A 16,336-nucleotide genomic window follows, 5' to 3' on the forward strand; every position below is an offset into this window, starting at 1 on the left:
ATCTGAACTCATATGCCCTGCTGTACTGGCCAAGATATAATACATCCATAGCTCGTAAGGCTAGCACCACTGGCCATTAAACATAGCAGTTATTTTCTAATATTCTCTTTGTTTTACAATGAATGTTGAGTGCTGAAACCTACATATTTTAAAGTAATTTTTAAGTAAAGCAGTAAATTTTTAACTAGCCTATATTCTTCTCTAAACATTGACTGTTCAAATACGATGAATGACGCGTAGTGGGCCTATACCTGAAGTGATAGAAACCTATAAAATTTAACTAGTAGACATGTGCTAACTATTCTTGACTACACATAGGTATGTATTTTTATAAGTTTTATTCCACAAAAAATGTACAGACTGAAAAAAATGTAAAATAGTTCATGTCTGAGTATAACATAACTTTAAAGGCCTGCTTTATAATATTTTATTTAAATATCTTTGTTAACAATATATATGTACAAGTTAAATTTCCCAAATGTATGTTTATCTTTATATTAGAAATATTCATTAAAAATAAATTTTAAATTATTTTTTATTTCTTCTTTAAACATTTAAAATTACTATGCAAATAACGTGGAGGAAATTGAAAAATAATTCCGATCTGGGGAGGCAAACTACAAACATGGCCACTGGAGCTGTCAATAAAAGTAACGCGGCCATCTGTACTGGCCATGTGAGTTGCGTTGACAAACTGCAGCAAAACTAACGCAAGCTGCCTGCAACCTCGGTGTGGCCAGTGCTGCTAGCCTTTTGAGCGCAAAGAGTTAAAAGTCTTTTGTGCTGTATCGAAACAAAAGTTGTAAGTGCCTTTCTTCTTTCAAGAAAGTATAGTCAGAGGTACGTCCTACTTTGACATGGTGTTTGAATGACATCCCATGACTAGAAGAAGGTAGTAATTGCTACATATATTGTTCGACGGAGCTCATGACGTAAGTAAATACCTAGATGAGCATTTACCACATCGCTGGATCGGTCGTGCAACTGACAATGATATGTCACTCATGCACCGGCCACTTCGCACTTCAGACTTGCCTCCATCCCACTTCTTTCTGTTGTTTGTTTGAAGGTTATTTTTGACGATGGAAGGATTGTGAAGGAAACAGGATTTTTCCGGACATTTGCCATCGTTCAGTGAACACGATGGCAAATGTCCGGAAAAATTCTTTCTGTTGGTTTATATTAAGGACGTTTTATTCCAAAGTACCATTGAACCTCTTGAGTTTAACCCATTGAAGGCCATGGACCAATATATTGGCTCCCAAATTATGTTTTGAAAACAGCCAAGAGCCCAGATCTTGGCACCACAAAAATCGGTTCCAAACCGTATTGCATTGATATATCGGCACATTATTCCCTTACTTCTTTATTTTTAGTTTTTAAGATAAAATAAAAGAAATATAAAGATATCACCAGATTATTACAGTTATATTTAAGTTTGATCAAGGTATAACAGCTCTCACCAAATTTTCCTGTTGATTTGCATGGTGTGCTGCATTTGTAGTGTTTTTGCCAAATATTTCCAAAAACTTTATTTGTAATGGTATTGGTCTAACATTTGTCTGTATTTTTATATAAGAAAATATACACAATTTCTTACATAATGAATTTCTTGAAGTATTTCTTTATCTGTTTTTACAACTCGAACATAAAAAAAATTAAAATGTAAAAATTACTAATACATTGTAAATAAAAACATTAAAAATATGTTTGATAATTAATATTTTATACTTCTAAATATAAGTAAAAAAAGTCATATGATACTACTATACTACTATTTATAGATGAGTTCCATCAGTTTTTGTAGGTGTTTGTTCAAAGTGCTATTTTGAAAGCCACCATTTTTGGCAAGTAAACTGGCTAGGTTTAACGCAGCGGATAAGCTCTACATTGATGTCATTTGCAAGAATAATCAGCATTGCATTAACTAGATGGAAAATCAAGCAGACAGGGGCACACATAGGACTTTTTTTACTTATTTTAATGTAAGGAATTACATTTACTGTTTGGAAAAAAACATTGTATAAATTCATTGTATTGCCATTAATTGGAAGCAAAGGTAAAAATTAACCAACAAGTAGGAATAATTAATAATCAACTTTCAATTCTATAATTAAGATAGGTTAATATTCATTACAATACAATTTCAATCAAAACACACTTCATGAAAATTTGGTTCAGAATACAACTTCCTTCTCTTTCGTGATATGGCACTTTCTGCAGAAGTTATTTCTCTCCTAATCACAGTGTTTTGATGATGGTCTACATTTTCTCTTGCTTTATTTCTCCTACATTTAGCTAACTTGTGTATCTTGCGTCTCTTTGCATGTTTCAGAATACAAAAAAGCTGTTTCTGAAAATCAAATAACCCCTTATTTGTGCAGTTATTGATATCATTCTTCTTTATTTCGAAAACTGTGTTGGGAAACAACTCTACCGTTTCTTTTTGTTCACTTCTTCGGCATTTTGCGAAATCGTATTCACTATATCTTTTTGTGTATCTCAAATTATAAGGTGATTCACTTTGAAAATGTAACCTTTTCTCTGTGGAATTATCAGTATTGCACTTCTCTATCGCTTTTTGTAGTATTTCCAATACTTCATCCTTGTCCATTCCGTAAAATAATTTTAAGTTTAATAATTTATACACATTTTTAACTTCACAAATTAAAATTTAGAAATTTAGAGTAAGCTTTGTAGCTAGGCAACTAATAAATGTTATCAGCATGAAACAATTATCTGAAAATTATCAGGATTTATTTCTATTCAATTAGCAAAAACAACAACTAAGTAAGTTACTATGACCGTATGATGAGGTTAAATTAAACTACATTATCAGTTGCAATATTTCATGAACTAGTAATTTAGTTTTAACACTTCCCAGAATCCGTATAGAGGTGGAGTTTCGTTATTTTCTATAAGCCAGTGCATTTTCTGATTCAAACTTTTTGGTTATGTTTATTAATTTTTTAACATTCATGTGTCTTGATTTTAGGACTACTGGATCATGTTTTAGTAAAGAAATATAAAAATATAAACATCTTTTGTTACACAATAGGCAAGTCTGTACAGCTGATCTTAATTGCCACAGAAAGTTGTAGCCATTATCAATCTATTTGGTGGTGTTTCACATCATTTGTTGTGGAGAGTCCTAATAACGTATTACTGTTTTTCCAAATTTGGCAAAAAATACTGAAGAAAATGTTATTTTAATATATATTCTAAGCGTGAATGGCCAACTACTCAGACTAACAAACAAGCTGTGAAGCAAATTTATTTACGTTTTTTTCATAATATTAAAGTCCATGTCATTACTTTATTTAAGGAAAAAACTGTATATACACATTTTTTAATTAAAAAAATTTTTTTGAAACTTTTTATATCTTTGTCTTTATAATTATACATAGTATGATATATTTATATACATGCTGGAATAACACTGATTTTTTTAAAAGTGAAAAGCCTCAGAAAGCCACATCAAGATGTATTAAGGGCCCAGGATACAAAATGTTATGAATAGTACTTAATTCAATTTATAAGGCATCTTTATAATGAAATTATTTAATGTGTCCATCATTTCTTAATAGATAATAATAACAGCTCACTAATATTAAAATATTAAATTTTCTTAAAAAACATGGAGCACAAAATAAAGTACTGTCTTCCTGAAGAAGGCTACTTACATTTTATTTAATTTGCTCACATATGTTAGAATACATAATGAATGATACATAGCATATCAAATGTTCACTGGGAAAACTGTAATATATGTTAATACTTAGAGTATATCAACAATACTGTTTATCTGAAGAAGACTGCTACAATTCCAACGTCTGCTTATTATAATTAAAGTCACCAATATTTTTATTTTTGTAACATTCATCACTCATTTTTAAAAGGAAGCTGTTGTATGTAGTAAAAGTAATATTATTGTCACCAAAATATATTTTCTGATTGCTTAAATTTACTACTTTAAAACATTTTATATACCTATAGATATGTTCAAATTAAGATGTTTAAACCCTTAACTTCATATATAAAAGCACTACAACTGACAAGTTCAAGTTTTTTACAATCCTTACTTGGCCAATTAAATAGGAAGAAAATCTGTGATGAAAAGCTTATTAATTTGGATGAAACCAATCAATCAATCAATCAATCATATTTTTATTGCTTTCAAACAATTATACATTGCATTTGCAAACGTCAATAAATCAATAAAGATAAAAACCCTGCAGTTTGCTATTCTAAGATTCATTCAATGCTCGCATACATACATTAAATCACATTCTCCCTCTCATTCATACATGGCTTCAATATCAGTACTAAGTTACGAAAAATTAGTGGTCCCAGCGGCGTAAAATGAACTCATCTACAGAGTAAAACAATTCAGACACTAAAAGGTCCTTTAATCAAGCTTTAAACAGGGTTGGGTTGTTGACATTTTTTATGCTCTCAGGGAGATGATTAATTAATCTGACACCAGCTTATGAAAGGAGTTGTTCAGATGTCAATGTTCTATGATGTTGCATCCTGTAGCTGTCCCCACCTCTAGTATCATACCTGTGGACATCTCTGCCCCGCACTAACTCAGATCAGAATCGGCAATACAGAGCTACATCCAAGATATAGAGGCAGGGTAAAGTTAGAAAACCATTCTCCCTGAAAGCATCGCAGCACGACTCTCTTGGATTCAATTTGCACATAATTATAATGACTTTTTTCTGAAGCCTGAAAACTCTGATCTGATTCTGGCACATCCACCCCAAAGGTGTATGCCGTAGGTCAAATGGGAATATAAAAGGCCAAAACAGGCCATCCTTAGAATGTCAAAAGAGCAAACCTGTGCCAAATTCCTCAGGGCAAAAACGCCTGAAGCAACCCTTGCACATACATGCTCAACATGATCGGTCCAAGATAATCCTCTATCCAGATATATTCCTACAAATCGAGTGAATTCCACTTCCTCTAAAAGGGTGTCCTCTACCATGGCAATGGGTCGAATTTCGTTAATTTGTTGACAGAGACAAAAACTTATATAATTTATTTTTGTATTATTTGTTTTAAGATTTAAATCCGAGAAACACTGAATACAAGAATTCAGTTTAACAAAAGTTTCTATTTCCAGAGCGGTATTTGATTTTTGACGCAGAGAGTTGTGTCATCCGCATATTGGACTATCTTTCCATTCTGAATTGATAGTTCAAGATCGTTGACATAAACAAGAACAGTACAGGTCCAAGGATAGATCCCTGGGGGACCCCCTGATTCAAAGGAACTCTCTGTGACTGAACATTGGAAATTTCTACAAACTGATATCTGTCACTGAGGTACGATTTCAACCACTTCAGTGGCAGACCACGTACCCCATATAATTCCAGTTTTTGCAAAAGAGTAGCATGGTGAACACAATCAAAGGCCTTCGAAAGATCGAGAAATACATCAATTGTGTGCTCCTGACCCTCAAAACCCTCCAAGACCGCATCCACAAGGGTTGTGATAGCATCAATTGTTGACATGTTTTTTCGAAATCCAAATTGGCTTGAAGACAAAATGTAAAAGCTATTTAGGAAATCCATGAGTCTTTCAAGAAAAAGTTTTTCAAATACTTTGCTTAAAACTGGCAGAATTGAAATGGGATGATAATTGCTTGCGAGGCAAGGATCATCCTTTTTGAAAACTGGAATCACTTTGGCTGTTTTTAGTTGAGCTGGAAACACTCCTATTTCAAAGGACATGTTAACCAGTCTTGTCATTGGTTTCAAAATGTGCTTTAGGCAACGTTTGAGTAGCCACAATGACATGCCATTGATGTCACATGATTTTTTTGTGTTGAATCCCCGTATCACCCCCGCCATCATGTCCTCACTAGCAGAGAAAGCACCATGGACGATACCGGTCCCCTTATAGGTTCCAAACTATAATTTTAACTGCCGCTCAAAGGCAGATTCGGCACCGCGGTTGCAAAAAAAATTACTAAACTCCCTGGCCACTTCTTCAAGGGTCTGTAAAAGTTCATCCCCAACTTTAATTTTTATTGGTTTTGAAAATTTGGAAACATCTGGTTTTAAATTTGAGTTAATGACGTCCCATGCTACTTGGATATGTTATCTGCTCTCTTCAGTCTACTTTCAATGTCATAGGCTTTAGCTGCTTTTATGACTTTTCCTTTAAATTCTCTTATAGCTTTTGAAAAAGGTTTTAAACCGCTCATCTTGAGACTCCCTAAATATGGGAGTAGTAAAACTTTAATTTTTCTCTTGATTTAAGAATGCCCTGGGTAAACCATTGATTTTTTTTAAATTTTATTTTTTCCTTGAACATTTTGAATGGGCAAGTGGCGTTCAAGATGTGTGGTTATGCAATAACTAAATGCATTGAATGCCTCATCTGGGGATTTTAATCTGTTTAAGAAAGTCCAGGATTCTTTTGAAAGAGACTGACAGAGACGATCAACATTTCTGGAATGTAGAGACCGTGAGTTTTATAGTTTCGTGTTTCGGATTCCGGCCTCACTCCAAGGATGGTAACCTCCTGCGCAAAATGGTCAGAGATGGTAGTGTCCAATACAGAGACCACAGCAGTTGAAATGTTTGTGATGACATTGTCAATGGCTGTGCTCGATGTAGCGGTCACTCTAGTGGACAAATTCACAGCCCACTCCAATCCGAATTAATTGAATTGAACACGTCTCGAAACAAAGCCGATTTAATTTGTATCAAACTTAATACCTTTGTCATAGCTCAATTTAATCTGTATCAACTTTAATTTTGGACTAAATCCTAAATCATACACTATTGAGCTGAACTGTGAAATGTATTTGAATGATAATTTTAGCAGCAAGATCAACTCACAGTAATAATTTAGGACGAACATTTTGAATTAATTTAATTGGACTCTAGTTCTACCATTAATCTTTGTAACCAGTAACAATTTCCACCTGTTAATTAAGGTTTAATGGAAGACGCATTTCTGAAAGTCACAGGACATGAGAGAAAGGAATATAACTGCTACTGGTGTCTTGAGGGAAGCTCTAGACCTAGCAGTACATCAGACTTGCCTGATACATCAAGAGAATGCCCAAAGACAATCCAAATAAGACATTGATTCTGAACTAAACACCTTCTGATGCAGATATCGTATCTTTCCTTACCACCATATACAACTCTCGAGTTATTTCCTGCTTAGGACATTTTCATCAACAAATCTTATTCTAATGATTAGGATGTGCTCTTCTACAATAATCAACCAGTTTGGTCTAATTTGTAGAAGTTCTAAGGCTGTTCAATGTTTAACTTATCATGACCTACAGAGAAATGAATGAGACTAGGCAATGAGGTAAATTTGTACAAAAAGCAGTTTGATAGGGATCAAAATTTTAATCTTTGTTTATTTATAAAAATTTAACAGACAAACATAAAGCCCAAAGATACAACATAGCAAGGTACTGTGTCTGCTGAGCCTTCTGCATCAGTCTATGCTGCCTCTACACTTAAGCAACTGTAAACAGACCGGTACTATACTCACTGTGCGAGCCGCAGTTTCATGTCCGCTACAGAGAGCTGGCCGGCGAAGGGGTGGCCAGGGTTGATTTCCAACACTGCATCACGCCCTGACCCGTCCACCCACGTCGTGTAATTGTGAGTATGACGCCATGCCGAAACAAACGAGGCATTGAAGTGGTCCAGTTCCCTACTGCCTTCTGGAAAAAATAGAACATATTTAATTAGGCAAACTTTAACAGGTTTATTGTCACAGGATTATTTTAATGGTAATAATTTCAAGGTCATATCATTATCCAAGAAGGTACCGTAACTAATACTCTCTTGTATCTTAGTTTGTTATAATTTAGAGGAAATCCTCACAGTGCTTGGAAACGTTGGAATCCCTTTCTTTCTTCATCTCACCTTTGCGATTGATTTTAATCATCTCAAGTCTTGGTGAGCTACTCCTTGACTACTTACAAAAATAATGACTATCGTTCTCCTAAGCAATCAACTACTTATGGAAATAATGATTATCATTCTCCCACACAATCCTATGAACTTTAGTAATAAAATTTTATTAATTAATTATATCGACAAATGTAATAATTTTCAGTTATTAGTCAGTTTTATTAATCATATGGTAATTGTTTTTTGCTATAGCAACAAAAAAGAAAAACCTCTTGTAAAATGTTCTACATAGTTTGTCATATACTCTTTAATATGTTCATTGTAAATTTGTATCCTTCAGGGAGGCATCTGGCCTTCTCTCCTTAAGTAGATCGTTGTCTTGTTGGATTGTGGGTCTAATTACAGGACATAGTCATCTGGGATACCATCTTCACAGAGTCAGCATTCTCTGGGAGGATCCACTCTATAGAATGTGTGACAAGCAGGGAGAAACTGCTCTGAATTTCCCAGGGGGATCTGATCAGTTGTTTTTCGAGGTTTATAGAACTGCTGAAACCGTAAACTGGTTGGCCTCATGGTACACCTCTGGGGTCCGCAAAAGGCCCTTGAGGCTTAAGTGCATGGCAATAGACTGGCCTTAACCCTCTAAGAGGCAAGCGCCGTCTGAGACGTACGATTCACGCCGCCGCGAAGTGGCAAGCGCCGTCACAGCCTTCGCTTCACATTTAAGGCCGTTGCTCCGCAACCGTCCATTATTTTTAGGCCTAGTTTGAACTATCGTATTCTCCATGAAATTTCCTATACATATCATATAGTATAGTGTGTATTCATGTTACTAATGTTTGCTGGCTTAAATGATTCCGACGGTTTTCGTTTGACCTGGCGGCAGACGAGAGAACAGCTGTCTACTCGTCCGTCACTGTTTTGTTTGGCGACTTTGCGTACTGTTATTGTCAGTATATTATTGTTTATCGCGTTGTTTGTGTTACCGGTAAATGTTTAGGTTATTCGTTCGTCATGCAAAATGTTGGGGTACTTTGGGATTATACCGACTACACCAGTATGAGGAACACAAACAAATAAATTTATAGAAAAAAAAACATTATAGAACGAAAAAGCAACTCTTCAATTACAAACTTACAATGATTATTAATTGTTAATGGGTTTCCTGTGACTCCCAGAAATCAGCAATATCAAGGATGAGTGAGTCTAGTGGATTTCCGCCTTCAGCAGCAACTGCCGACCGCAACGCATATTTTAGATGTAGGCAACTAGTCATGATCTTGTAAAAAACGAATGGCCCCCTCTTCGCTCCTGGGTAAATCCCAAATTCTCATAGTGTCGCCCATCACTAATCTATTACACACACAGTAAAACACGGAAGTATAACAAAGCGACACACTCGACAGACACTTCGGCACGAAAAGTACAAGAATGCGGCGCACCAGCTGAACGGGCGGGCGAGAATCTGTAGTCACGTTATCTACTAGATCGCTCGACTTTGACCTCTGTCTGAGGATGGGGAGGGGTTTGCGATAAGACAATTCCTGTTTTATATTTACGAAATATACTGTGCTATGACAAACTAAGCCACTATTATAGGCCCTACACTACTGGGAGGAAAAGACAAGCCCCTTCTAGTGACTCGGGAGTAAAAAAACCAGTTTATACATAGATTTAGTTTTTCCCATCTAACTTTTTTGTTCTTGTAAATAGAAAAAAATGTATAAGAAGTAATTTGTTTAGAATAAAATTGTGTATATTCTGTGAATTTGACATTATTTTGTAGCTCCAATAGTTCCAAAGTGACGGACAGTAGAACTTAAAAAATATTTTTTCTAAAAAAACTTTTTTACACATCTACAATGATATTAATCTGAAAATAATGGTAAGGCACCAAATATTATATTTATTCTTATTCTATAGTTCATAAGGAAAACAAAAATATGTAATGTTGCTAGGTTATCATTTAGATAATATTTTCTAAAAATAAGTTTAACAATCACGGCAATTTACCCAAAAACGGCCTGCCATTGAGACCACAAATGACTGTCACTTATAGGGTTAAGAAAGAGACGAATAAGAACACAATCTGGGGACCAATGACTAAACATGTTCACAACAAAGGCTAATTCTCATACTTTTGTCATATGCCGTCAAATTTTCAATAATAACGGCAAAAAAACAATAATTTTTTACGGTAAACGTCAAAGTATGAGGAGAAAAGTGTGTAGGCTTTGAAATTTTGCACAAAAAATATTACTTCAATTTTTGAATGTTTCTTGGTTTTTTGAATGTGTATCCCAAGGGATACATACAAAATTATGTAATCGTGTTCCTGATGGGGTACATGATTGTCTGAGGTATATCTTTGACTATGTTCTCATGTTTAACAACTGACCAACAATAAAAACGCAATATGAAAATGCATAACAACTTGTACATGAGAGTACACAATGCACTTTACGAAATCCCAGTGTGTACGCAATTGGGTACACAATGGCAGTTGTGTAAGATTGTTTGTACCCAATGGGGTACACATCATGAATGTGTTAAAGGTAACTTCCGAGCAACCACCAATGGTCAGGCAGATGAGCTGCTTGTAAGGACAGGATCGCTCAGCAGTTACTCATCCAAGAAGCAGCCACATTTGCCACTGCTTAAGTCGGTTATCGCAAGAAAACCGCTGTACATGTTACACTGTGCCATTGACAAGTACATATATGAATTGTACAAGAATATATATGAATATAAAAGTCAACTTATGTAAAATTTGATAATATGAGGGAAATGTTTTTAAATGAGATACAATCTCTTCTCTACCCTGAGATATATCCTGTAAATAAAATTCTTTTCCAACTTAAATAAAGCTACTGATAAAAGAATCAAGAATCATTTTATTGTTGTCCCACATTACAATGCCATGACAAAAGTCAAAGAAATTAGATAATACTAGGTTTAGCACTTATGGTCATAAGTACATGTCAGAAAACATAAAAAACTAAATTACAATACAATGTCAATACTGCCTGATAACATCTCTTCAACAGAATAAAAAGCTTTTTCTTAAGCCATCTTAAAAACAACATTTTTTTAAAACTTTACACGTAATATCTCTACAGCCTAATGGAAACTTATTGAAGAGCTTTTTCCCAATATACAAATACATTTGCTGGGTTTTGGTGAGTCTAACATATCTTAAATCTAGAAGATCTTGGTACCTTGTATTATAATTATGAGCGACACTTCTCAGGTTAAAAACCAAACATTGAAAGATAAAAATACACGGCAAAGTAAGTATACCGTGTTCTACAAAAATAGGCCTACAAGAATCACTAGTACTGACATCCAAAAACTGTGCGTAAGGCCTTCTTTTGACATAAAAAAACCTCCTTGGCACCACTTGAATTGCCCCAAAGTAGGGCACCATACAAAAGGTGGGAATGAAACAGCGCAAAATATGCCTTAGTAACTATGGTAGAGCTAGTACAAATTTTTAAGTCTTTTCAGTAAAAAAATCACTCGAGAGACAGGCGAGAACAAAGAGCATCAGTATGACTTCTCCAAGTAAGCCTAGAATCTAAATTAATTCCCAGAAGAACTTTATTGATTTATTGTCAGAGTATTTCCTTAAACTAAAAACAATATGCTCCGTCTTATCCTCGATAACATATAGCAGTTGGCATCAAACCAGAGGTAAGACCTTTCCCTCATATAATTTATTACTACAGAATTAATGTCAGATAGCTTACTAGAACACATTAGTGTGGTGTCGTCAGCATAAAGAACACTCTTATTAGGTACAAAATTGGGAAGGTCGTTTATAAAAACTATAAACAGAAAGGGACCCAGGACAGAAACCCTGGGGAACCCCACTTTTCACTTTCAACCCTTCTAAGATCAGATCTTTGATCACCAACTTTAAACCAACTGGGATCTATCTAAAAGATATGAGGACAACAGAGACAACTCATTGCCTCCAAAACCATAGTAGCTCAATTTCTCAAGCAATACCTGATGGGGCACAGTATCGAAAGCTTTGCTTAGATCTAGTAATAAAGTGCTGGCTTCCTCACTATTTTCAAAGCTATTCAAGATAAAGGATACAACACTTTCACAGCCTTAACAGTAGACAGATTTTCTCTAAAACCAAATTGGGCAATGAGAACAGATGATTCTGCTCAAAATAACATTCCATCTGAGAACTTAATGATACTTTCGACCACTTTAGATACAACAGGAACCAGCGCTATAGGTAGATAATTACTAATATTAGATCTATCCCCTTTTTTATATACAGGCACAGTTAGAGTAAGTTTCAAACAATGTGGAAAACACCAACTCAACTGCGAGTATCCAATTAATAAGAAAAGTGAGGGGATACAAGATTACATCTATTATTTTCTTTAACACAAAGTTGGGAAGACCAAAAATATCTTCAGATTTTGAATTACTGAGCCCAGTAACAGTTTTAAAAACATCATCAGAATTCACAAAATTCCATTTAAATGGCAATAATTGAGGATTCTTTATAACACTAGACTCTAAGATATCGATGGCACCAGCTAAATTCAAGTTTAACGGCATTATTACCTTTTACATTATTAGAAATATTTACAAAAAAATCATTGAAATCACTAGCAGATATAGGAAGCTCTGTCTGTAAGTTTTTCTTAGGTGTACACCCTGTTTCCAGATTAATGACATTCCAGGCAGCTTTACAGAGGTTACGTGATTCCACGATATAAGCATCATTGGCATTTTTCTTAGCTAGATCTATTTGTTCCCTATAGAACTTCTTAAACCCTTCTGTGGATTTCACATAAGGCAGGATTGCTCCTTACATCTACTATGACTAATATCTAAAAATAGCCTAATCTGCTTAAAACAGGAGTATACCAGTTTTTAAGTTTGCGATTATTATTTACAGTATTTTTTGGCCACTTTAGTTTTAGTAGGACAACAATCATTAAAATTATGTTGAAGGACCTGCATGAAACAATCAAAAGCCACTTCAAGGTCATTTGAAACTATCACTTCAGACCAGTCAATGTTACCCAATCTGTACTTAAATCTATTAATACTAACATCATTTAAAACTCTAAAACTATACACATTTTTTTTCACACACTTATCAGCTGGTAAAGCGGTACACGGTGACAAATAAGATAAATCAATATTCAACAACAAACCAAGGTGATCGGGAGATGTGAGGTTGAACAGTTTTACATGTATAATGAAGAAGGGTGGAGATTGGAAATGAAATTATCCAGACAAGACTCCCAGCCTGGTGGGAGACAGATTAAGACAAAAACAATCATAAGATTTTTAGTGCATTAAGAAACTCTTGATCTTGGAGTGGGGGATAGACCCACAGTGATTACACTTTAAAGTTTGCTCCTGTGTTTTTTAGTTAAAATTTTATGTGGTTTTTTTAAGAAAGTATATAAGTGTTTTACACCAATCTGTGAAGAAAGTCGGTTTTGGTTTGGTATCAGGTGACATTTTTAACAAAAATAATAACAGTGGAGAAGTTATCATAGAAAACTATTTTAATTTTCCAATAAGAACAAGATTATTGCTTAGAGATAAGGGGGATCTTTATCAGCGATATTGATAAGGAGGGCCTGGCTGGCAGGAATCTTGACCTTTGTACTGCTGTGAGTTATGGACAACTAGATCATCCTTATCTCTCCAACTGTCAAGCTCTCTGTTGCTTGATTGTAAATAAGCAGACTAATAATAAGTGTGTTTCATGAGTAAATAGTATTAAAATTTTTTAAAACTATTATTATTGTTATTATTTTTATATTTATTGTGACTTTATTCATACTAATATTTGTTTAACTAAATACATTATTCCTATAGATTTGTCATTTGCCACTTATACACAACTAGAGAGTTTTTTATTTTTTATCAATACAATGAAAAGGAAAATAGTAAAACATCCCTGTGGAATATGTATGAAAAACATTACAAAAAACGTCTCCATCTATTCTTTGTCGTGGTAGCTGTTCATTGTGGCATCACATAAAATGTATTGGTGTGAATAATTATGAACTCAATAAAATAAGTGAACACAAATCAGAATGGATTTGTGAAGTTTGCTCGTCTAACTCAAATATTCAAAATGGACAACACGGTTTTAGTACTATTGCATCCCTAGAAGAAGATGACCTTTAAAATAAATAATGAAATTAATAAAACTCTAACAGAATCAATAGAATAAATAAGGATTTAGTTGACGCTAATGTTGAAATAAAAAGGTTATTAAATGAAAATTCATATCTTCAATCACTAATACTCCAAAGAGAAGAAGAGATAATAAAATTGCAAAAAAGTGAACATAAATCTATGGAATATTTTAAGACATCTTCCCCATCAGTTAAAGAATCTTCCAAAACACAGAAAAAGACAACTAAAAAAAAATTCTGCCACCTAGTTTTTCAATTCCCCTTAATAATAGCTTCCAACCTCTGGAGTGTGTTGGAAAATATCCACTCTATCGACAATTAAAAGCCCCCATTTCAATATCACTTACTGGACCTTCTAAAACTCGACACAGAACTAAAAGTAAAATTCAAAATAACAAGGTGATGAAGACACAAAAAGTTGATCAAAATAAAATGGAGAAAAGAGTAATGTTGGTGGCGGACAGTCATGGAAGATTTTTGGGACATATTTTACAAAATAAACTTGGTTGTGAATACAAGGTAACAGTAGTGAGTAGTTCTGGAGCACCATTTAATTATGTTGCAAAAATCTCCTAGAACTGACAGAAGATTTCACTTTCAATGACCAGGCTATATTTTTGGCTGGAACTAACAACATTGATGACATTGGTAATTCATCCAACAAACCCAATAGTTTTGATTATGAAATCTTCAGTAAAGTTACACAGATTACAAATTTAAGTTTAATAAGCATCCCTTTTAGGTTTGATAAACCATTTCTGAACGATGCAATCAGGAAATTAAACAATAACCTTAAACTTATTTCAGACGGTTTAAATGCAGGTTCTTTTATTGATTTGAGATCAATGCAGAGACTCATCATACGAAACAATTGGACTCCATTTTAATTTATCAGGAAAACACCATCTTGCACATATAATAACTGAACATCTGAAAAAGACTGGTATTAAAAAAAACGTCAGATGAACAGAAATTTGTAGATCCTAATTAGTGCAAGTCAGAATGCCAGCAGTACTACTCATCAAAGTCTAGACCAAACAACAGACAATGTGGGTGAGCCAAAAGTTCTGTTTGCGGCAACGGATGATCTCTCAGCTGATATTTTAATTCATAATCAAACACTGTCTGCCTCTTTGACATCTCTTGAAGATTTTTCCCCCTCTTCCACCACCAGCTTTGATTAATCATAATGTTGTTCCCCTCTGCAAACAAAATCCACAATTACCTATATGCTCCTCCCAGTTTGATGTAGCTAGTGAAAAAGTTACGAGTGTCTCAGAAAATTGTAACAAAGGTTCAACAATTTTTTTTAGACTAATGCAAGTAAATGTATGTTGTTTAAGAAACAAAATATTGCAGTTAGAAAGTATATGTAAAGAAAAAAATATAAACTTAATTTGTATATCAGAAACACTGGCTGAAACAAAATCAAGTAGATGATCTATTTGTACCAGAGAATTTTACTCCAGCCAGCGTAGTCTGTAGAAAAACTAGGAAAAATGGTGGAGTTGGTATTTATGTTAAAAATACAATACAATTTTTCTGTTGTTAATGTATCTAAATTTAATTTTGAGTTAGATTTTGAAATATGTTGTATAAAATTAATACAAGAAAAATATTTTGATTGTGAGCATTTATAGATCTCCAAATGGAGATATTAACAAATTTTTTAACTGTTTTGAGCATGCTGTCAAAAGGTTACTAATTAATAACCAGAGGGTACTCATAGCTGGGGATTTTAATATTGAAATGGGTAATAGTGATAATGGTAATTGGATTTTTCTAAATTTAGTAACATTCTCAGATCATTTAATCTTTTTATTACAAATAATCAACCTACACGTTTTAATTCCTGCATTGACAATATTATTGTTAATTTTTAATAAAAAGCTATTTACTACTAACACTTGTGAACATTGTCTTGCAGACCATGTACCATCCCCTTTTTTTAAAATGTTTTTCCACAAAGCACTTACAGAACAATCAAAACATGTTGCAAGCTAGTAATGGTTTTAATTAGAAGGCACAGTGATGAAAGTCCTGGATCAGTTTATTTATTATTTAAAGAAAGAAAATTGGGACATGATAGATGATTTTAAACAAAATAAAATTGACATTAAAACACTTTTTAATAGTTTTTTTTTTTTAAATTTGTTGACTTATGGCACTATTGCTCACCCTTAGTAAAAACCTCAAATAAATCACGGTCTAATAACACTAAACTTGTCAAGTGGTATACACCGGAAC

At 33.9% G+C, this 16,336-nt stretch overlaps 1 protein-coding gene across 1 annotated transcript in view; it reads right to left on the reverse strand.

Annotated features, from left to right (window-relative positions):
* Positions 1-16,336, reverse strand: part of LOC124365816 (late secretory pathway protein AVL9 homolog) — a 61,226-nt gene that overhangs the window by 8,392 nt on the left and 36,498 nt on the right. Inside the window, exon 10 of the mRNA XM_046821853.1 lies at positions 7,528-7,702. Within this exon, the coding sequence (XP_046677809.1) occupies positions 7,528-7,702 (175 nt within the window). The remainder of the gene's footprint in view (positions 1-7,527; positions 7,703-16,336) is intronic.

Source organism: Homalodisca vitripennis, chromosome 7 (assembly GCF_021130785.1).
Source record: "Homalodisca vitripennis isolate AUS2020 chromosome 7, UT_GWSS_2.1, whole genome shotgun sequence".
In the NCBI taxonomy this organism is placed as follows: domain Eukaryota; kingdom Metazoa; phylum Arthropoda; class Insecta; order Hemiptera; family Cicadellidae; genus Homalodisca; species Homalodisca vitripennis.